The sequence below is a fragment of the Anolis carolinensis genome, chromosome 2, assembly GCF_035594765.1.
Source record: "Anolis carolinensis isolate JA03-04 chromosome 2, rAnoCar3.1.pri, whole genome shotgun sequence".
Taxonomy (NCBI): Eukaryota; Metazoa; Chordata; class Lepidosauria; order Squamata; family Dactyloidae; genus Anolis; species Anolis carolinensis.
The window spans coordinates 223181165-223205570 of NC_085842.1; the positions used below are offsets into that span (position 1 = coordinate 223181165).

Here is a 24406-nt window from a genome sequence, read left to right on the forward strand (position 1 = left end):
GAGATCACCAATGAACACCAGAGGTTTTGGGCTATATTTCAGAGGAAGGAACGGGCAAAACCACCTCTGAGTATCCCTTGACTAAGAAAATCCATGAAATACATGGGATTGCCATATGTCAATAGGCAACTTGAAGGCACATGTATAAGAATAGCAGAAGTATTGGACACCTGCAGTAATACACTAGTCCCCAAAGCTAGGAAAAGCATGAGCTTTACTTCTAGGGATAGAAAACTGCATTGATATGATGGAAAAAATAAAGACTAAGGCAGGTGAATGTAAAATAACTTGGAGGTGAGACCTGTTGTACCCTCCATAGTGACTTGGAAAACCAATGGGATCAGTGAAGAAAGTGTATTGGCACGGCATATAAGTTCTGCCCATAAGAGTTCATGGTAAACGAAAAATTGATTTCATCATAGCATTTTCACTAGCCCAATGTTATCCTGAGCAAGAATATACACAATAAGGAGGTATTAATCTTTTATTATGCTCTGCATACATGGCACAAGTGCATTCATATTTGGAGCACGTTTTCACCATTGAGACATTCCACATTGGAAAACGCTGACAGTACAATGTGTTTCAAGCTACAGAGCTTTCAGTTTAGTAATTCCAGTGGTATTTATCAAAATTTAACAACCCACAATGAGGCATGTGATTCAATAATGCGGTCTCAGTATGGCAACATCTCTTGTTCTCACTCATAAGAGGCTAAAGCTAATGTAAACCACTTTAAGAAGCAAAATTAAAGAGAGAGAGAGAGAGAGCAACCCTTGACCTCCTATTGGGCAATTTCAAGGCAATGGCAAAGAAATGGCATTTGTCTTATTACTTGAGTGTGCTATTAATAATTCTCCCACTTATTTTTCAAGCACTTTCCCATTAAAACACTTGAAAATATGAAAGATATATGCAGTGACTTTGAATACAAGATTCATATACTATTTTTCTCTCAAACTTCACTCCAAACACAAGACTAAGCCTGTAGTGTCTAACTAAATGTGTAAACAAAGAAAGAGCAGTACTTCCAGCTAATGTACAATTAGAACAATAGTTGTGCAGTGTGTAAAGTACTATTAAACTAATAACAGAGATCACCAAACCAGAATTTTTTAAAAAAGAAAAGCATGTAATTATCTTAGGCATTGTATTACAATATTTATGTCTTCAGTAACCTATAGAGATACTATGTACTGAACAACTTGCAAAATAAATGCAAAAGACTACATAGGACACAGAGCTTCAAAAGTAGAGCTTTTTGGTGTCTTCATGTCTTTTGCAGTCCATTAGACCACCGAAGATGCTCATTACTGTTAACTTTGAGAAGCAATTTTAATCCCAAACAATTTTTTCTTGCCTTAGGCAAAACTTCACACCAAAGTAAAGGGTAGGAAGTTTTCTTTCTTGTTTTAGTTTGTCCCATTTTTATTCTTTTTCAGCAAGACTGAAAATCTGCTTGCAGTGTTGCCTTCCTCTGCAATAATATTTCATATTTTGACATAAGCACATTTTAATAAATTAAGAATGATGGGCTGTAATGAAGAGATGTGTGCGATTGTGAACCCCACAATAACAAAGACTGGCTGCCTTGCTCCATTTTACTAATGGGGAAAGTTTGGCACTCACCAATTCTCAAGATGCAATGTTATAAGAGGAAAATCTTTCCCCAGAATGCATTGGCACCATCGTGAGTCACAGCCACTGGATCGCAACAAATAACAAGTAAGATTTCATGTAATAGAATGGCTCAGGAATAGATTGAAGAAAAACTGTAATCTGACATGTTTAGTGATGTTGTTTAAAGAGAACATCCCCCAAATCACAGATTAATATAAAAAATATTGCACTTAAAAATATATCTGCATATGGCAAAAACCTAAACCAAAACACATCACAAATTAATAAAAATAAAAATAAAATGGCACCATGTGCTGAAACATCAAGTACATGCAGTAAAATTGCAGATTTTACATTTAGAATCCACAAAACCTGGAGATTTTAACCAACCCATCAAAAACATTTTATGTTAAGCAAGATCCAAGGCAGTAGAAAATGGGCAAATTACATATATACTCTCTGTGTGTACATATGTGTATGTATGTGTGTATGTATGTATGTGTATGTATGTATGTGTGTATGTGTGTGTGTATGTATATGTATGTATGTGTGTGTATGTATGTATGTATGTGTGTGTGTGTGTGTGTATATATATATATATATATATATATATATATATATATATATATATTCTCTCCCAAATAAAGACAAAGGGCAGGAAAGAGGCAAACATAATTCTGCTGGAGACTAATGTGTAAAAGAAGCAGAAATCTTGTACTTCTATCCTTCCTTCGAATTGTGCCACCAGCCGCATTTGGCAGTTTCACAAACATGTGGGATCTAAATGTATTTGGCTTTATTTAGCAGCTCCACAGCTGAAGCTTAGCAACGGCTGTGTTCAATATGAAACCTGGTTTTCCTGTGCTATAAAGATTTGCAACAACGTTAGTTATTAACCAGTGCAACATGCATAAATGATCCAGTAGCCTGACTTGGCACTTGGGCACAAAGAACAGTGATGATGAAAATAAAAAGTAACATACAACATTCCGATTTGGTTTCATGGCTCTCTTTAAATGGTTAGATAGCATTGCAATGTTTCCAGTTGCTTTTGAAGGATCTGTGAAGAAGAAAAGATGCATGACATTGTTCATACTAACATGCATGCTGGAAGCCACTCTCTTCAAGCATGTCAGTCAATAATCCCCCCAGAAATGAAAGGGGCATTGAATAATTTGTTCTATGCCACACATACAGAAATAAAAAGTGGTAAATGCAGTGTTACTCTTGACAACCATTAAGCCCTGTCCTCTTTAAATTGTGGGTTTGAAGGTCTCGTAAAGTAAGCACTTATTCCAGCCACAATAGTATTTACTCGGTATATAAACAAAAGGGAACCTCGGGTGCGTGCCTAAGTTGACATGACTTGTCTCCAAAGCACGATCTGTCCTTTTTCCCCCCCTACCGACTGTAGTGTGACTTGACATTCAGTTGCACTGAGAAATTGCACAGTCTTACAAAGAGAAAGACCACATTCCCTTGACAGATGTTTTTGAAAAGTCCTGTAGAGCCTCTAGAAACCTACAATCGAAAACATTATTAAAATGCCATCAGGACGTCGTGTTCCTGCACGCTAGTGTAGAAAGGTCGGCCAAAGAGAAACGAATGTAAACCAGGCTTGATCTTCTCTGCCAAAGCCATTACTATGTTAAGATCGCCCTCTGCTGTTAAGTCCAGGTCTATCTTCAAGCTACGAAGAGATTTGAAGGGCTTTTTACCTTTCTGCCTGTGGAAGTGTGGGGAGAAAAAAAATTAGAGAATGCAATTATTTGAAACTGCGCTGATACCAAACCCAATGCTCCCTTTGGATTTATACTTACGTATCATCTTCTATGTATTTAATGAGAGTTAAGGCTTTTCTATGAAGGACTAAGAGGAACTGTGCAAGGAACACACTTCTCAGAGATAATCCAGGTTTCAAATGAAAGACCTATTGAACCCACATCAGAAAAAGAAAATAAAAACATATGTCACATGACAAAGTTTCGCTCTTTTGGAGTTGTCCAAAGTGCCCCTATTCTTCTTCAAGGATGAGCGTAAATGTCCTTTATCACTCTAGTAGCAAATGTAGATTCATAGACTTGAAAGAGACCACATGGGCCGTCCAGTCCAACCCCCTGCCATGCAGGAAAAACACATTCAAAGCACCCCTGACAGACGGCCATCCAGCCTCTGTTTAAAGGCCTCCAAGGAAGGACCTTCAACCACACCCCGAGGCAGAGAATTCCATTGTTGAAAAGCTCTTACAGTCAGGAAGTTCCTCCTAATGTTCAGGTGGAATCGCTTTTCCTGGAATTTGAACTCACTGCTCCGAATCCTAGTTTCCAGGGCAGCAGATAACAAGCCTGCTGCCTCTTCCTTATAACATCCTTTCAGATATTTCAACATGGCTATCATGTCTCCTCTCAACCTTCTCTTCTGCAGGCTAAACAGGCTCAGCTCTTTAAGCCGTTCCTCATAGGGATTCATGGTTTCCAGACCTTTGATCATTTTAGTCGCCTTCCTCTGGACACATTCTAGCTTGCCAATATCTCTTTTTGAATTGTGGTACTGAAGTCAGAGACTTTTAGACCTCAGTCCCTTTCTATCTGCTAACTCCTCAAAGAGACTTTTTATTCTTACATGATTTAGCCTTCCTTTACTTTCTCAGAACAAAGTATACCATCACTTAACCTTGGGAGTTGCAGGGAGAGGTGGGTTGTTGTTGTTATTGTTGTTATTACATTATTATTATTATTATTATTATTATTATTATTATTAGATGTTCAAAAAGTGGATACAATCAATGCACGATTATTTTCATGACTACTGTGCCTTTCTATAACTCTATTTATTTTATATACTACAGGAAAGACCTACTTGAGATTTTTAAAGGCAAAATATTGATTATAACCGCTAACTTATGTAAATGAACAATAGTTACCTGATCAAGGAAGGCTTTTACTAGAGTGTCTTGATGGAGAACATCTTGAAAAACATTCCTGTAAAAGTACAAGGATAAATAAGAGTTTGCTGATTTTTAAAATAATACAAAGTGCCATATGGCAATTTGTAAATGTTTTGCATCACTAAAAAAAATTGAAAACTACCTCCAGAAGTGTCAGTTCTCTCATACTGGATGCAAAATAAAAAGCCAGAGAAGAAGAAAAAATAATACAAGCTGCTTGTCTAATTTGTAACTCTGAACAAAAATATAAGATAAGACTAGACTATACCAGTTTGTAAGTATAGGGGTGACTTTAAAATATATATTTATATGGGTGTGGAAATGCCACATACATATATAAATAAAACAAAGCTATCCTATATCGAAAGATCTCAAGGTAGGACAAAAACAATAAAACAACATTAAATCATTGTAAAGTAATTTAATACAATTTCAAATGATTTAACAGTGTAAAATAAGAGAAATCTATAAACCAGTAGATTCAAGCTGTTGCCACTGGGCTCCAAATGCTTGGGTTAAAAGCTGGGTTTTGGCACTGAAATGAGGCTCACTGATGCCCACAGGTTCACATACACATGTTCAGATGCAAGCCACAGGACTTCATACTGAACAACTGAGATGTTATGTTCATACACATATAAACTTGCATTAATGTCAGAAATTTCATTTGCTGCTATTCCTTACTACTACTTTATGAGGGGAAAAATCTAAACTTATTCTAATCCATTACAGATTAACTACGCATATTACCTTCTTGAAGAATGGCAGTTCAGAAAAATGGAAAGTGAACTAAAATCAGATCTTCTAGAGAACTGCTTTTAAAACTGTGAGTCCTGAAACTAAATGGGGTCCCTTGAGCTCAAAGTTGGGGTTGCAAAAAATTTTGCAACACTAAAATAAAAGGTTTCTGAAAGTCTCCTAGTAGCTGTTTTAGACATTTACACCAATCTGTTGTGCAGTGTTTACAGTGGACGCCGCAGAAGATGCTTCAGCTGTACTTCATACAAAGGAAAATCAGCATATTTAGCAAGCCTTGCAAATGCTGGATTATTATCAGTAAATATTTGATTTGTATACCCATTTTGTATACCATGTAAAAAAATTCTCAGGAGGAAAGGGGTCACAAGTGGAAAAAGTTTAAGAGGCCCTGCTCTATGACAGAGGTGGAGAGCTATCGGCTTCCCAGATGTTGCTGAATTACACCTTCCGCAATTCTTCACTAGCAACCATGTTGGTTAAAGCTAATAGGAGCCCCTTGTGAGAGTCTCAGGCTTGTAACGCCTTTTCTCCAGTAATGCATCCAGGGATTCATAGGGAATAAGAATAAAGACAGGTGTCCCTCCAGATTTGTGGATTTGATTATTCTGGGATTTGATTAAAATTTTCTCTCTATGAATCTTTAGATTCTCCAGTGCAATTCACTGATTGACCACAGAATCATGATTGATGACCTACAGATTCCTAGAGTATTCTCTTAGGTTAAAAATACAATTTCTTTGATTTGAACTTTTTCATGTTTACAGGAATCTTATGCCTCTAACACCAGTGAATGTGGAGGGCTGACTGTACTCATTTCCCCAACTGTTTCTTAGGGAAGGCAAACAAATATGCATTCAAATGCTATTTAAAAAAGGAATGCTAGGGGAAGCAATATAACATCAAACATATAAAACAGATCAATGGGCACTGATTTTTTTCAATATTTTTGGAGTGATCTCTTTGGTAAATTAGCAACATCAGTGAAACAGAAAACAGATTGGCAAAATGAACCTAGAGGTTGCAGTATGTCAGAACGTCTGCAACATTTACTGGTGAGGCTTTGGGCTTGTGGGTATTACGTGGCTCTTCCTTCATATATACATACAAGTCAGGAGTGAAGCTTTCATCTGTATGAATAACAGTATCCTGAACCACGTCCTCATCTGAAGTGGCTCTCCAAAATGCCGTAAGCTCGGATCTCATGTACCGCCGCTGATTATAGATATGTTCATGGCATGGAGGCATCTGTTTCACCGTGTTGACATCTACATCTATGTGCGTTGTAGGATATGGAGCATACATTACTTGGCGGAAAGGCAACACAAAGCTTCCGGTCACATCCTGTAACAGTGACAACAACCAGTGCCTGAGTTTTTATTATTTTCTTTAAGGCGCAGAAAATATGAACAGACCATTGTCAGACTATAATATGATTAATTTGGTAAGAACAGTAGGCATAATATGAAAGAAATATGCAAATAAATCTGGTAATTCAATAAAAAGAAAGCAATCACACTACGTTTTCTTTCCATATGGAAAAACAGCTAATACATTCCTCTGCAATACAAGAGTAAGTACCACTTGTGTAATTTAGACTATTATTACATGGATTTTGGATAGCATACTTAAGACTCACATAGAGATAAACATAATTAAAAGCAGTGAGATCACACAGTTAAACCTAGAAAATCTAGCATCACTTTCCTATTTTCAAACTTGCAGGTGCTTGTGAAGCTGCGGCTAGCACAGCGGGTTAACCACCAGCTACAGAAGATCTTGCAAACTGAAAGGTTGACAGTTTCAGTTGCAGGCAGGGTGAGCTCCTGCCATCAGTCTAGCTTCTGCCTACCTAGCAGTTTGAAAACAGCAATGTGAGTAGATAAATAGGTACTGCTTTAGTGGGGAGGTAAATGCTCCCCTGGAAAACATGCTGGCGGTTCAATCAACAGGTTCCTTGGCATGAAAGAATGGAACAGCACCCCCCCATGGCCGAGACAAGCACAGCTTCCAGGTGCCGGAAATGAAAGAGGGAAACCCACCTTTGTTTATGTATTGTCTGTCTCTGTTCAACTGTATAATGGCATTGAATGTTTGCCATATATGTGTACCTGTAATCTGCTCTAAGTCCCCTTGGGGAGATAAAGCGGAATATAAATAAAGTGTGTGTAATATATATATATATACACACACACACACACACACACACACACACACACACAGTAGAGTCTCACTTATCCAAGCTCCGCTTATCCAAGGTTCTGTATTATCCAATGCAGTTTGCCTTTTAGTAGTCATTTTTTTTAGTCAATTTTTCAATGTTTTGGTGCTAAATTCATAAATACAGTAATTACTACATAACATTACTGTGTATTGAACTGCTTTTTCTGTCAATTTCTTGTAAAACATGATGTTTTGGTGCTTAATTTGTAAAATCATAATGTAATTTTATGTTTAATAGCCTTTTTTCTTAATCCTTCCTTATTATCCAAGATTTTCGCTTATCCAATGTTCTGTCGGCCCGTTTATGTTGGATAAATGAGACTCTACTGTATTCACTTCTAATGTTACTAATAAGCGACATTAGTTCAATCCCCTCTAACCTGCTATCCTGACTACTGGTCACCCTGGTTAGGAGTGCCTGGAATTGTAGTTTAGAAAATCTGAATTGTCAAAAGTAGGCTGCCCCAGGTTAGTGGGATAACTGTGGTGTTCTGCATACTATTGGATAATGTCCTATAATCCTTCACTATGTTAACTAGTGCTGATAAGAATTGCAGCCCCACAACAGCTGGGGGGGTTACAACCAGTTTTATTTGTTGGGAATGCTAGACAATATTTAGAAAAAAATGAGAGAATGTTAGACTATGTGATAACCTAACTATATGCTCCGCAGTGGAAGGAGCCAGTTATGCCAATGGCTGATGAAGACCTGTGAATTAGGCAAGAGGGACAAATTGATTGTGCTGTTAAGAAGAAATCTTTAACTTAAAAATAGACCAGGACACTGTTTCACAACAACAACTGTGGGATTCTTGAATTAAAATAGTATTCCAGAAAGTGTGATTGCATCATTGCTAAAAGGAAGTAGACCAAAAAGTGTTAATAATAATCAAAAAGTGGCAAGTTTATACGTTTTTTTTGGTTTTTTATTTTACCTAGGTGTATATTTGGTTATTTTTTTGTTCTGTTCCATTGGAACTTACCTCCAGGTAAACACATTTATGATTTGGTTTAGAATTTGAATTTATGTTTTCAAAACAGTAAGACAGGCCTTCTTAGAGGGACAGAGAAGTTTTCTTTCAGTTCCTAAATTAACCTATACCAGAACAAGTAGATTTGAATGATCAGCTATCTATCCACAAACATTACAGATTTTTCTTGTGAAACTCCCAGAACCAGCTCTTCATATATCTGTCGCAGATGGGGAAAATTCTGGGTTGCAGTTTGGTTCACTGCACTATTTGTGTTCTTGTTCCATTCTGAAAGTATTTTGTATGACTGTTTTTAATGTTGAATTTGAACTGCACAAGGTCAGAATATCCTTTGCTATAAATTTAACCTTTTTGTTTGAAAAGTATTTCTGAATACACTCTCATTAAAGTACTGCTGGCATGAGGAGAAAGACAAAAATGCTAATGTATCTTTAATCCTTAAAACTCGTCATTCTACTCTCCCTGTTTTCATCTTTTAATCTACTCTCATTTTACCAAACCGATTATTTAATTAAGTTTTATTGTGTTTTTATTTATTTCAATTAACTATTACAGGAGCTTTAGGATAGTGATCTGTGTTTATTTGTTTATGTATTCTTGTCTTTTGTCTTTTACTGTTGATGTGGTCAGTGGATTAATCAATAAACAAATTTATCTACCTTAAAATGGGAACAAAGAGGGTAGTACATTGTCCCAAGTAAGTAGTGACATAGTTTTTCACACATTTGGGTGAAAAACTACTATTAATTCTGATTAAAACTAAAAACCATGCAAGATAACCTTTACTGGCAATTTCATGTTAGATAAATTACTTCCTCATTCTGAAAAAATATTCAGAGCTGTCTAATTACTGAAGTAGAAGTGTTTTGAAGCACAAAGACAACTGAATGAAGCATACAGGGGTCCATCTACAATGTAGAATGAATGCAGTTTGATACTACTTAAACTAACATGGCTTTGTTGGGTTTTATTTATAAGGTCTTTAGCCTTCTTTTCCAAAGAGTGCTGGTGCCTCACCAAAATACAATTCCCATGGAGCCATGGCAGCTAAAGTGGTGTCAAACTGTATTTATTCGACAGTGTAGACACCCCCTGGGAAATCTTACACTTATAAGTGTGCTATCTAATCACATACGAAGTATGCATATTAAACACAGTGGCGCAAGAGAAAAGCAAATGGTGAGATTCTAACCCTTTGAGTAGTAAAGAAACTCAGGTTTGCTGGGAAACAAAAGCGCTTACCTTGAGCAATCCTTGCACAAAAAGACCCGACTCATACTTGAAAGAGGTTTCATTTCGGCAGAGCCTAGAACACTTCCTCTCGGCTGAAGTGAGAAAGAGGCACAGTGTCCGCACTATCTATAAAACAAACACACTGTAATGCTGCCAGATGACAATCTAGTAAAGAAAAGCCCACGGTAAGAACAATTCTGCTGCACAGCAAGTGGCCAGTTGTTCATTGTTTGTTACATATATTCCACAGTCAATTCATTTTCTCAGTTTACAAACTGCGTATATTCTTGCCACAACCCCTTCTTCACAAATATCTGTCATTTTTGTTGGCCTGCCATTTATATGGACAAGTATATGCTTTTGGCATCACGTAGAGGACATCCCCACATTTCAAAACATTTACATTTCATCTGGAGTTCAAACGTACGATTTATCCTCCACATTTGTGGGTTTGACTTTTGTAGATTCGGCTATTCATTCATGTATTTGACTAAAATGTTATTTCTTGGAATCTCTGGATTCTTACAGTAGAATATGACCATAAAGTCAAGCTGGAGAACTTAGATATACCTAAAAAGGTGTTTCTCTCGGGGAAAACATTAACAATTTTTGGTGTGTTTTTTCACTTTCATGAGGATAATGTACTCCTAGTCCCAACAAAATTGGAAGGATGATTGTATTCTGTTGTAATGCTGAAACAGAAGTAAATATACAGCCCAAGTTCGCAATATAAATTATATTATTACAATTATTATCTTTATTTTTACCCCACCTTTCTCCTTGTCAGGACTCAAGGCAGCTAACAATCCCACACTTTAGTCAAGTTTAAAAAGCGTAATGCAAATGTTAAAAAACAATTAGATAGTCAGTGTGGTGAAAACAAACTAAAATATAATAAATACACTTAAAATAGCTGTTAAATTTCACAGTTCAAACTATATTTGGTTATGGGTTCAGTCATCGCTTCATAGTCACAACCAGACTTTCTCTTTCATTCTGAACATGGAACAACGTAATTAATTTTGCCACATTAAGTGTATCTGAATGAAGTGGGAGGACCACAGTTGACTTGATGTTTTAAAAAATATGACCATGCCTCCACTATCACACTAGCAACATAGACAGTTCCCCAAAGAAAACAAGCAAAGAAAACAGCAATTATTGCCTTTCTCAACTACAAGTATGGGCTAGTGATTTGAGACTAGGGATGTAGTTTATATTTTAAATTGGTTTTACAGTGTTCCCACACTACTTCGCGGTTCACGTTTCGCTCCCTTGCTGGTTTTCAATTAATATTAATGTACACATTTATCACAGAATTTTTTGCTGTTTTGCGGGTTTTTGTGGTGTGCAAAGGGTTTTGGAAGGGGGGGAGGGTAGGGAAGGGTTGGAAATAAAAAAGGGTTATTTAGCTTCCACTCTTCTCTGCTGGTGTACTGTATATTGTAACAGCTAAAATAAAGTACAAACTGCATTGTAGTAAGTGGTCTGTGGTGTGCTCTCCTCCACACATAGAATAACTATAGTGTCCCTACTTCACAGATTTTCATTTATTGCAGGTGGTCCTGGAATGTAACCCCCGCGATAAGTGAGGGAACACTGTGATGCTTTCAATTGGTCATTTTTAAATAGTGCTAGGTTGTATTCTATTTTAATGTTTATAGTTTTTAAGTTGTATGCTAAATTGTTTTTACTACTGTTCACAGATTCTTTTAGAGAAAAAAGCAGAATATAAATAAATAAAACTAAATGATAATAATAGAACAACAGTTCATATCTCCACTCAGCCACGGAAACCCATTGGGTGGCTTTGGACTAGTCACACTTTTTCTGCTTCAGAGGAAGGCAAGGGGACCTCCCTGGACAAATCCTGCAAAAAATCCAGTTTATAGGTCTGCTTCAGGATTACTGTTAGTCAGATGTGACTTTTACACAACAACAAAAACAGACAATAAAAAAATCCAAGACTGAACTGTCAACACTATGATTTAAGATAACATACCAGTCACCCTGTTAACTGTTTATGTTCATAACCAATGGAAAAAGCACTTACCTTATTAACTTTTTCTGCACTGCTACCAACAACGACTGAGCAACCACATGTCTGCAGGTGCGAACTGATAGCTCTGAAAATTTAGTAGAAGATAAAGAATTGTGAAATATTTCACAACTGTTTAACCTGCTGTAACTGAGATGTTTCATGTATGTAATGAAGATTTCTAAGGTATGACTTCAAACAAACATATCACAAAAGGACCACTAAAATAATGTAATAGTTGCAAGCCTATATAAAATTACAATAGTCTGATTTTTTTTGGCTTGGATGCACACAATTTTTTTAAAAAAATGTTAATTACTTTACTGAATTTTCACCTTGTCAAAAAAAGCAGAAAAGGTCACAGTTTTGCTCAGTACAGTATTAATAGTGTGACCTGCCTTTATTAGAAAATCCAGTATAAATAAATCTGTTTAGTAGGCTAGGTTTAACTTTACAGTTCAAATATTGTTGTTTTAGTTGGGTGATTTTCCATTCATTGTTGTAGTTCAGCTCTTAATTCTGCCTGCACCTGATGTCACTGAGGAAGTGGATCATGGGGATTCTGGGCCTGCAAGCCAGCAGGAGATTTTAAGGCCTGAAACTGAGCCCTCTCTGTCTCCAGTAACTAGTGAAGGCCACATACCAGAAAGGGGCCCAGATGTTGTTGAGGAGCCTTTCGCTAGGGAAGCAAAGACAGAGGCTGAGATGAGCTCAGAGAATGAAATGCCAGGTGGACAGATTAATGAGTCGATAGATAAGAGACTTAGTTTTCATGAACTCAGAGCTGCCCAGCAGTGTTTGTGAAGGTCACAGCGCTTGTTAGCAAAAAACTCGTTATCAGGTTCTCAGGGGAGACAGCCTGATATAGGAGATCAGAACGATTTTTCAGCAGTCTGAGCAATGTTGGAGTTTCAGAAGCAACATCCATGATCAAGTCTTAGCTAGTCTGCTAAAGGATTTCTAGGTTCATGTTTTATGCTTTCGAGTTTAAGTGATTTCCTGGATTTGTGTATTGGATTTTAATGCTGCCTTTTTGTATCCTCTACTGGATGCCTTGTTGGATTTTGAAACAACTCTTGTACCTTGAATCTTATGGACTTTAATACATTTAGACTTTGACATTGGTACTGAACTGCTTTTTATATAATCTTCAATAAACTGCTTTGCTGTTTTAACTTGGACTGGAATGTGGTGGTTAAGTACAGAGGTGCTTCCTGCCCTGGAGTACAACTCTCATTTAGTTAAGAGTCAGAATGTAGCTATAAGGATATACAGTAGAGTCTCACTTATCCAAGCTAAACGGGCTGGCAGAAGCTTGGATAAGCGAATATCTTGGATAATAAGGAGGGATTAAGGAAAAGCCTATTAAACATCAAATTAGGTTATGATTTTACAAATTAAGGACCAAAACATCATGTTATACAACAAATTTGACAGAAAAAGTAGTTCAATACGCAGTAATGTTATGTTGTAATTACTGTATTTATGAATTTACCACCAAAATATCATGATATATTGAAACACTGACTACAAAAATGGCTTGGATAATCCAGAAGCTTGGATAAGCGAGGCTTGGATAAGTGAGACTCTACTGTACTTGCCTTTTTATCAGTAGTTAGTTGTTCCAGTTAGTTTAATCATTAGTTTAATTCTATCTTTCAGTATCATGAAAGATACTACATGCATCTGAAGATATGGCCTGTAATCCACAAAAGCTTAAGGTGAAATATGGTGGTTAAGTGCCATCAGACAACTTCTTTTTAAGGTCAAAGAAAAAAAAAACACCCTGTTTTTACCCAGAAAGCACACATCAAAAGCAGGGGACAAAGTGATATAATCCACTGATCCTAAAGATCTGATATATTCACAATTTCCTTTAAATATGTACCATTTCCAAGCATCCTCATTTAATATTCTGTGTCACCAAGGTACACAGAAGAGCACATGAGTTTCCACCATTAATTTTGATCTTAAAAAGCCATTTGAAAATTGTTACCAACATATGGTCTACCTCTACTCAATTTCCAAACCTTTGCTTTACATTTTTGTTTTACAAAAACACAATAAAAATGGGTCATACTTAAGGAGGAAGCCTTCATGACAGCTATCTCCAATGTCATCATCACTTAGTACTGTATCACATATCTGGAATGGGATGAAAACAAGGACAGAAGGATTACTTCGTGAGTAATATCATAAATAAACATAGTATAAGTGATTACGCCTCAGTGAACACAAAAGATATTTTAATGCAAATATTTGCTGTGATTCAAACAAATAAGGAATTATCCCCCTGGGGGAGAAGAGCGGTATATAAAATAAATAAATAAATAAATAAATATCACCACCACCACCATTTTCACCAGATTTACTGTAGATGTTCTTCAAGAACCCTACGAAGAAATACAAACCATGATTCAACTTTCCTAGGACTATGAGTTTATTTTCCTCATTTCTACCTCATTTAACCGTAGTTATTGCTAATCAGGGTTAACTGTTATTTCACATTCTGAGTTAAATTAGGTGTATTAGTTGCCCGTCAACTTAGTATTTTACAGTACTATCACAAGTATCCCTGTGGTAACTCATGGTGTCAGTCTCTTACCTTCTCCTGTACAGGGTCATACCACAATATTATAGCCAAAATAGCAGAGCCAGCCCGCTCTCATTGTGACAGAACCGCACTCAACCTTCTACTATCCATGGAAAGTTATTCCAAACCATCAACATAGCCTTGGTGATCTCTGGCAACACTTTAATGGAGAAACTGGGGAGTGGAAATCCAGCTCATTCTCATTCCTCTGCCATTCAAGCAGGACTCTCAAAGTAAAACTAAACAGCTTTCACATTGTTCCCAGTAAGCTGAGAAAGGAAGCCAGCCAGGTACTGGCGTGGCAAATCCTTTTTGTTGGGGTGCCTTTAGAGAAATGAATTAACAGATGAATTAATGTTTATAAGGTCTCACTCACTGCAGTCTGTGCCACTAGTCATATAGACAAGGTTACATGCCTTAACTTGTTAGCACACCCTGGTAAGCATTAATCAGGATTCATGACAGAACTAAGAGTGGATAGGATCTAAGAGTGTATTTGATGTTCCAATGTTAACAGAATTTTGACTTTTTCCGATTTCTACTGCTGCTTTGCTACTACAAGTTTCCAAGCCCCTTGGAACAAGTTTTACTGGAAATTAGGGAGCATGGAGACTGTTTTTTTTTTTTGCAGAAACAGTTAGTTTCTGCAGATGTACACCACTGGATTCTAGCCACAATTTTTAACTCTGAAGTCAAACAGGATGGATTAACAGCTTGGTAAATTAGCGCAGAAAATGAAGAAAAGCACACTATTTTATCATACATTCCATGGTTAAAGTTGGCATAGACTCAAACAAGAACAAGTGGAGAGAATAAAATGTTATGTAATCTAAATTTTCATATTCTGCATCTGCATCTATATATCTGCATTTGTTTTGCTGCTACCTTAAAATACTTCAACATCCTTATGATCTTACCACTGAACTTTTACCTATATTGATAATTGTATACACTTTAGTATCACACGTTTGATAAACATTTGACAAGAAATTTCATCAATTATAATTGAAAAAATATTGCATGTACAGGATAGCCAGAAGATATAAATTTGGGTTACTATGCAGTATTGGAAGGCTAGAAGCATATCGATTTATGAGCTTTAATTTCTATTACCAAAAGAGAATAGAACAGGAGCTGTCTTCTTTCATGATGAAGCGAGCAGAAGGACTTACATCTATTTCTTCTGGAACGCTGTGTGATTTCATAGATGAAAGGAGTTCCATTACTGGAATAACTTCCCCTGTCAGCATTGGGATGATGCTCTGGCCCTGCACCATAAATAATATTGAATGAAATAAAAAGCAGAGAATGTGCCATAAAAACAGAATATGGGAAGGCTGAACACTTTCAGGGGAGAATAAGAACAAAAAAATGCAGATTTTGCTGGTTTCAGATTTGTCCCAATATAGCAATCTAGAAAAGTAAGCAAGTTAACTAAGAGTACGATTTGGATATTTTTACGATTTTCCAACAGAGCATCCACTATATCTGGACTGCAATTAGTAAATGAATTTATGGCTACCTTTACAGATTATCTAAAGGAAGGAACTGTAGTCTAAAATCTTCAACAATTGCTGGTTCTTCATGTCAGTTGTCAGTAAATCCCCTTTAAGCCAAAGACAACCCGAGAGATAAATTCTCTAATAAAGCAGTCTGTTTTGATGGGATGTTGGCAGTACAGTCAATCTCAGGAAACTGTCTCCTTCAAAATCATTCCTAATTCATCTGAATAATTTCTGCACAATGACAACATACTATGCAGATGTCTTCTTTACTATAAAATGGGTATGTTGGGAGAGATGCGTTTTCAACTTCGCTCAGTGTCTTATCACATCTTCATGTGAAATGTTTACTCCCAAAGGATTTGAAGTACCAACTACTACATAAGGCTTGTGATCCAATGGGTTCGCACGCTTTCCAATTAAATCAAAAGGACTGAAGTTGTACTTGGCTGTTTTGTTACGTGCATCATTTTTACCTGATCTTCCATTCTCTCTGTACCTTCCATAACAGCCTTCTGGAAATGTTCTTGTCGTTCCTGAGAAAGAAATCAATTTTCAGTAATAGGTAGATAGGTATAATTTCTAATACACCCACACAATGAAACATCAGATCCACAAGCCAATTAAATTACAGGCTTGTTTTCTGCTGCCCTGGAAACTAGGACTTGGATCAATGGGTTCAAATTACAGGAAAGGAGATTCCACCTGAACATTAGGAAGGACTCATGACCCTATTCAATAATGGAACTCTATGTCTTCGAGTATGGTAGAGGCTCCTTCTTTGGAAGCTTTTAAACAGAGGCTGAATGGCCATCTGTCGGGTGCTTTGATTGAGCTTATCCTGCATGGCAGAATGGGGTTGGACTGGATGGCCCTTGGAATCTCTTCCAACTCAGTCATAACAGTACTGACTGTAGGTACAAAATGAGGACCATCTTTATATAAATTCAGTAATAACAGTGGCCATTGTAGATATAGGACTCAGAACAAATAAAATAATTTATTAAAGACTACACTATGAAACGGTATGTAGCTCCTGGTGTGCAGGACTTGTCCACAGGATAAAAAATGGAAAAGGGACAAATATAATACAAAATAGGAAGAGGTAGGGGTGTAAAACAAAGGCCATATTTCCATGATAACAACCACTTCCTCAGGAGCAGCAATAGGTATATCCCAGGACTAAAGATCCATTTGGGGTTATTTGTTGTAAGGATTACACATGGCAGTAAGCTAAAGGGTAAAATTCAACATCTGTCACACAATTAAGGTATTTGGCTACATGAAAGAATATGTATGCATGATTTCCCCAGTATAACTGAAGCTCTCAAGATGAAACAATACAGACAAGTCTTTTGATTTTTTTTCACCCCTAGGCAATAGATGCTTCAATCATAAGACAAGTTGTATTAGCTAACAAGGGCTTAGGAACAAGCAGATGAATCGTATGGTGCAATTCAGAAAACCACAAATTGTACTCTGCCTGCAAGATGTTATGTAGGGGCTAAGCTTCTCTTTATGTATTCAATTTACATATGAATTGAACTCCTAGGTTGTTGCCTGACCACATCTCTTCTTTTCTAAATACTACAATGTGACTGCACCTAAAATGAACAAGCTAAATTTGGTTTTCCTAGCTGAACAACATACACAGGCTCTATAGATTGAAGATTCCCAGAATTCTGAAATCTAAATTTTCTCCAAAATTGCCCACTTTGCTGGCTGAGAAAGTGACACCTTGGCTTATTGATGGTTCAATGTACTTAGCTACATGCACAAATGATTAAAAATAAGGTATAAAACAAGCTATCTGTAATTGGTGTATGTGAAACATAAAGGAATTTAATCTCCAAGATATCTCTTTATGTACGTATATGCAAATACAGTACAAGTACTCCAAAATACTGGCCCCAAGAATTTCAGATAAAGGAAACTCAATCTGTATCAGAACAGCAAAGGTGGGAGCTTAAATGATTGCTGAAATCTCTATCAATCAACAGTGAAAAGGAGTGGGGATTGTGCAATTCTCCAGATACGGCTATGCTGCATCTCCAGGCAGTACTGTCAGTGGTAGGAACTGCAATTCAAAGACATTTGGAGACCCATGGCATTACGAAATCTTAAGCAGTGATTCAATTATCATATAACAGTGCTGTCCTATTGGAGAACTACTGCTAAACACCACTGGCCTAATGTTCAACAAACATGCACAATGTTGAACCATACAATGATAATAAATAATAACACCATCTAGAAATACTATTTCAGAAATTCATATTTCAAAATATAAAATCTCCTCTCAGCACAAATGGAATAGTTAGGACGGCAAGGGTATGATGGGGATTATTTTGAAACTGCTTTGTTTGGTTTGACATATCTAGGTAAATGTGCTATTTTATAGGCCATGACAAAAGACAATTGTGACCCACTGCTTTAACAGATTTAAAAGTGGAAACCATGCCAGTGTCCTACCTTATGCATCCAAATTCTTCCTTTTCTTATAATATGCGTCAATCTGTCTACACATACTCTGTGAAGGGGAAGGTAGAAACTAAGCTCACTTTGTGGAAGTATTATTGAAAGTCCGTAAGTGCTTCTGTCCCCATTCCAGTTCCCATCGAAAATTAAAGACACAATGATGACTCCTTTCTCAGCCAGAACAAAAAACTTCACATCTATTGCGCCACTCTCTGCATTACGAAGTATTTCTCCATTCAGAGTATGGTTTGCAAGAAATATTATTTCTCCGTCACTGAGAAGCTGCTGTTCGGCCTTGGGGGCCCAGATGTGTCTGACTCTGGGGCCAAGAATATTATCCCAATATGCAAAAGTAGCAGCCAGCAGCGGTGACTCTCCGCTCAATGCAATCTCTGTCTTGGCCACCGCAGGGGAAGGAGGAGGACATAATGCCGACATGATGGTATCTGTTGTCACATCACTGGAATCGAAAACCTAAGAAAGGAGGTTGAAATGTAAAGAGTTACTATAGGGGACACTATTGAAATAAACCATCTTAGGACTATAAACTTTAACGTGACAGTGTAAAACTGTTGAGAATTTGAAACTTTGAAAATTATACATAGATGGTAGTACTGACCACTTAAACTACCTATAATTAACAACAGTATCCCTAAACTATGTCGGAGAAAGTGTGGAGAAACAGGGGATTGGACCGACCTGTGGCTATTGTGCCCAAATGTACGAAGATTTTGGGATGAAATTCTATCACGAATAAAACGAACAGTGGGGAAAACAATACACTTCAGGGAAAATTTACTGCTGACTCTGTATTTGAAAGTGAGAATAAGGATTGATATATACAAAACTTAAATTGCTCATGCTATGTGCTGCAAGACATGGAAAGAACTAGAGAATTTATCAATAAAGAATTGGTGAAATAGGATATGGGCTATAGTGCTATTGGAAAAGTTAACATATAGATTAAGATTAGCAAAAGGAGAAATAAAAGACCTCTTTGCAAACACATGGAAGTCATTAGATATGTGTGGGGGAGTATAAAGCTGGAAACAGTCAATGTAACAATGCATTTGCATTGTGTTAATTGTTTTTTAAATTTAAAAATACAAATATAGGAAAAAGTGTATCTTAGAATTGAAGAAATACAGTATATATATGTATATATTGCACTCATGTCTACATTAAGAAATCGGGAAGTACAAAAAAAACACCAACTGGTTTTCTTAACTTTTCATTTCCCCATCAATAGCTTTAAAGTCATCTTCACCCACTTCTGTTTTTTGTGCTATATAAAACCAAAGCATCTCCACTTGGCCTTTGGTGTTGCAAACTGAGGAGGAAGACAATAAGGAGGAAGTTTCGTAGTAAAATGGAAGTTCCACATATTCAACACAATTTTGCAGCTGAACACTGATTTCTCACCTACGCAACAATGAATCATGTGCTTGGCTGGAATGTGAAAGTCTTTACATGTGAACTTGAAAGAAATTTCTGCAGTAATTCTATTTTGAAGTCATTTTTAAAGGAAAAAAATGCAGCCATAAAAGTAAAAAATACACGGGAAAAGAAGCATCTGTCTTTAGATAGGTTGTAACTTCATTAGTCTGAATAGGCTGGACCAGGCATGGGCAAACTTTGGCCCTCCAGGTGTTTTGGACTTCAACTCTCACTAATCCAAAACACCCAGAGGGTTGATGTTTGCCCATGCCTGGGCTAGAAAGGAATAAGGAAATAAATAAAAATGACACTGGGTATGAAATTATATAGACACACATCTGGTAATCTGGATTATATGGAAGGGGCCTTGGATCTCTCCTGAATGATCCATTCACAACTCAATTGTAAATGTAATGTATACAGACAGGCAATGCATACAGTATAACATAATAGAAGCCAACCATTACCGTATTTCTTCAGTTCTAAAACACACTTTTTCTCCATATAAACACCTCTAAAACTGGGATGCATCTTATGTATTTTGTTGCTGTCAGTGGAACTGAAATCAGTATGGGTCTTACCATCATTTCACCTTGGAATTGAAGAAAAGCAGCATGATATCATCTAGGATGAGAATCTCTTATCTCAAAATCCAAAATATTCCAAAATCACCCAGATGGGTGGTTGGAATAATGACACCTTTGGTTTGCTGTGAGTTTTCTGGGCTATATGGTCATGTTCCAGAAGCATTCCCTCCTGACGTTTCACCCACATCTATGGCAGACAAAACGTCACGAGAGAATGCTTCTGGAACATGGCCATACAGCCCGGAAAACTCACAGTGACCCAGTGATTCTGGCCATAAAAGCCTTCGACAACACAAAGCTTTCCACAATGCTTTGCTTTCCGATGGTTCAATGTATAGAAAATATTTGTTTCATGTCCAATATGAGTCAAAATATTGTGTATACGATTACCTTCAGGCTGCATGTATATGATGTACATGAAACCTATATCAATTGTGTGTTTAGAATGGGGCCCATAGCCAAGATATCTCATCGTATACAGTCAGCCTTCTGTATCCACGGATCTGACCATCTGCAGCTTTAAAAACAATCCAAAAAGCAAATCAAATTTTGCTTTGTGTCAAAACTGATTTAGAAATATAGTGTATAACAGGCACGGGGCAACTTGGGCCCTTCAGGTGTTTTGGACTTCAACTTCCACAATTCCTAACAGCCTACACTGGCTGTTAGGAATTGTGGGAGTTGAAGTCCAAAACACCTGGAGGGCCCAAGTTTGCCCATGCCTGGTATACACTAACATCACCTTAAGGCTATATGTATAAGATGTATATTTTATATGTATAAGATGTCTGGGAGTTCCCCCAGGCCTCATCTACACTGCCATATAAAATCCAGATTATCTGCTTTGAAGTGGATTATATGGCAGTGTAGACTCATATACCCCAGTTCAAAATTGATAATCAGGATTATCTGCTTTGAGAATCTGGATTATATGGCAGTGCAGATTCATCCCCTTTTAATAATAATAATAATAATAATAATAATAATAATAATAATAAAACTTTATAACCCACTTCCATCTTTTTAAGGGGACTTGGTGCGGTTCACATGGGGACCAAGCCCGATCAACAGATAAAACAATACGACAGTATATATAACTAAAACAATAACTGTAAAATAACATTCATAAAATACATAGCGATCACCAGGACTCAGGACTATAGTTTCATATCCATGGAATTATATACAGTAGAGTCTCGCTTATCCAACGTAAACGGGCTGGCAGAACGTTGAATAAGCGAATATGTTGGATAATAAGGAGGGATTAAGGAGAAGCCTATTACACATCAAATTAGGTTCTGATTTTACAAATTAAGCACCAAAACATCATGTTATACAACAAATTTGACAGAAAAAGTAGTTCAATACGCAGTAATGTTATGTTGTAATTACTGTATTTACGAATTTAGCACCAAAATATAACAATGTATTGAAAACATTGACTACAAAAATGTGTTGGATAATCCAGAACGTTGGATAAGCGAGTGTTGGATAAGTGAGACTCTACTGTAGTTCCATATCCATTGAATCAACCAATCACAGCTTGATAATAGTTCTTTAAAAATCCCAAGAGCAAACCCTGATTTTGCTATTTTATATAATAAAAGCCATTGCATAGAATAGGAACTTGGGTATGTATAGATTTTGGTATCCAAAGACCAAATTTCAGGGCCCACTGTGTATGAAAATCTGAAAACAAACAAACATGACAACAGAAATATTAAAATATTCCAAAATTTGAAAACAAACAAGCATTCCCAAATATTCCTGGCTCCAAATATTTCAGAATCCCATAAACCATCATATTTCACTGTATATATTCTATGACAAACACAGCTCTTGTTAGGGGATCTGCCTGGATTGGGAAGCAAAGGAGCCCCCATAACCTCCCGCGCTGAAAAAAAAGAGCGAAACAGGGAACGAGAAACAGAGAGACTCACCCTCAGGCGTTTAACGGAGACGCCCGAACCCCTTTCCCTGCCGCTCTGGCTGCGTGAGTGAGCCCCTCCTCCTCCTCTTCCCTCCTCCCCTCCGGAAACGTCACCCTCCTCCTTCCTCACCTGTCTGCGCAGCCGCCGAGAGTCCTGGGAGAACACACATTATGGCACGCCCCTTCTCCTTTGAGAGCTCATTTGCATAAACGCACAGGTAACCTCTCACTACGCCTGCGCATCCCTCCGCTCGTTGCACTCCATCGAGGTTTGCTCATGCGTTCTTCTGTAAAGGGAGAAGAGGGGAGGAGACTGCTGACGTCAGGTCCTGACCCAAGAGGTAAATCGGTTTCTTCCACAGCCACTGCTCACTTCCGGTTCGCATACGCACTCAGCGAAGAGGGCACTACAGGGATCTCTTATTCTTGTTTCTCCCTCCACCATTGGGAACCTGAAGTGTTTCTAAAAACCAATTGAGCCTAGTCCCTTTGGGCCTGACGCCAAATCCCCGCCTACTAAGTTGTTTTTGATCACAGGCAAGCATGGAATAAAGAACAACATTCAGAAAACAGGGGAATTCCAGACAGGAAACAATCAGGGCCAGCTAACACCCCCAACAAAGGATTCCCTCAGGCAAGAAGTAGCCAGGCTTTGAATCTGCAAGGCAATTCAATGTTAATCAAGATGATTAATAGCAACATTCACGCCTGCCTGAAGCAGACAGGAGTTCTTTCTCCCACCCTGGACCTTCCATAGATATACAAACCCCACTTGCCTAGTTTCCAGCAGACCTCACAACCTCTGAGGATGCCTGCCATAGATGTGGGCGAAACGTCAGGAGAGAATGCTTCTTGAACATGGCCATACAGCCCGGAAAACTCACAGCAATCCATGGACTATAAGGGTGCACCTACGCTGTAGAATCAATGTATCTTGACACTATTTTAAACTGCCATGGCTCAATGCTTATGGGATAACTGGGTGTTTTGGGGTCTTTTGGGGCCTTGTAAAACTAAATCCTATTTATTAGCTGTAGTTTTAAAAGGTCCTTTTGGACTTTCAAAAACTAGATCCTATGATTCTATTTATTTATTCCGGCTTGCAAACAAATTCAACTTAACTAATTTACAAAACCTATTTTGTTCAGAACTTGGGAACTTCCTGTACTGTTCTTTCCCTGTTTTTAGCTGGGCAAGGTCTTTGAACCTAGTGGCTGCTTTAGCAACATCAAGTATTTGATGTTTCCTTTAAAACCCCATTAAAGGAATTTTGGTTTGGGATTAGGACAGAATTCCCCATCTCTGAAATGGCCCTAAACAGACATCTGCTGTTTTGTATTTACATCGTTATGCAAAGCAGTGTTCTCAGCATTGACAATGATGCTAAAGAGTACTGGTGCCTCACCAAGCTACATGGTAGTTAAAGTGGTGTCAGACTGCATTATTTCTACAGTGTAGCTAGAACCCTAGAATTCTCAGCCAGAGAACTTTAGTGCAGGGTATATCTGCACTGTAGAATTAATGCACCAGCACTAGAAGACAAATAACTTTGTAAAACTGCAAGCCTCAGGATGCTATAACATTGACACATGGCAGTTAAAGTGGTATCAAACTGCATTAATTCTACAGTATAGATACACCCACAGTGTTTCTCAACTTTTGATCCTCTTAAGTTTTGAGCTGCAGCAGTACAGCCAGTATTTGGAGTTCTTCTGGACTAACCACTGAGCCTGGAACCCCAGGTTTCGGCGATGGCTAAGGGGGCTTTTGCACAATTAAAGCTTGTGTGCCAGTTGTGCCCATAACTTGGGAAGACAGATATGGCCATGGTAGTTCACACTCTGGTTACATCCCGATTAGACTACTGCAACACTCTCTACATGGGGTTGCCTTTGAAGACTTTTCAGAAGCTTCAGATGGTCCAATGGGCGGCTGCCAGATTGTTCACTGGAGTGGGGTACAGGGAGCACACAACCCCACTGTTGCGCCAACTCCACTGGCTGCCAGTCTGCAACTGAGCAACATTCAAAGTGTTGGCTTTAGCCTATAAAGCCCTATACGGTTCCAGCC

The 24406-nt window shown here is 37.7% G+C and overlaps 1 protein-coding gene across 2 annotated transcripts; it reads right to left on the reverse strand.

The window, feature by feature from the left end:
• Positions 1-470: 470 nt before the first annotated feature.
• Positions 471-22633, reverse strand: c9orf72 (C9orf72-SMCR8 complex subunit). 2 transcript variants are annotated; one of them, XM_008103503.3, is made up of 11 exons: positions 22467-22633; positions 18377-18856; positions 16381-16440; positions 15575-15670; positions 13890-13954; positions 11825-11897; positions 9781-9897; positions 6432-6667; positions 4544-4601; positions 3441-3550; positions 471-3346 (listed from the first exon to the last, which is right to left on the reverse strand). In XM_008103503.3, exons 2-11 carry the CDS (start codon positions 18818-18820, stop codon positions 3160-3162), a joined length of 1446 nt encoding a protein of 481 aa, XP_008101710.2. In that variant the 5' UTR covers positions 18821-18856; positions 22467-22633; the 3' UTR covers positions 471-3159. The 2 variants fall into 2 exon arrangements, with proteins under 2 accessions (XP_008101710.2, XP_003216675.2); XM_003216627.3 differs by lacking the exon at positions 22467-22633 and adding an exon at positions 22347-22459.
• Positions 22634-24406: the final 1773 nt, after the last annotated feature.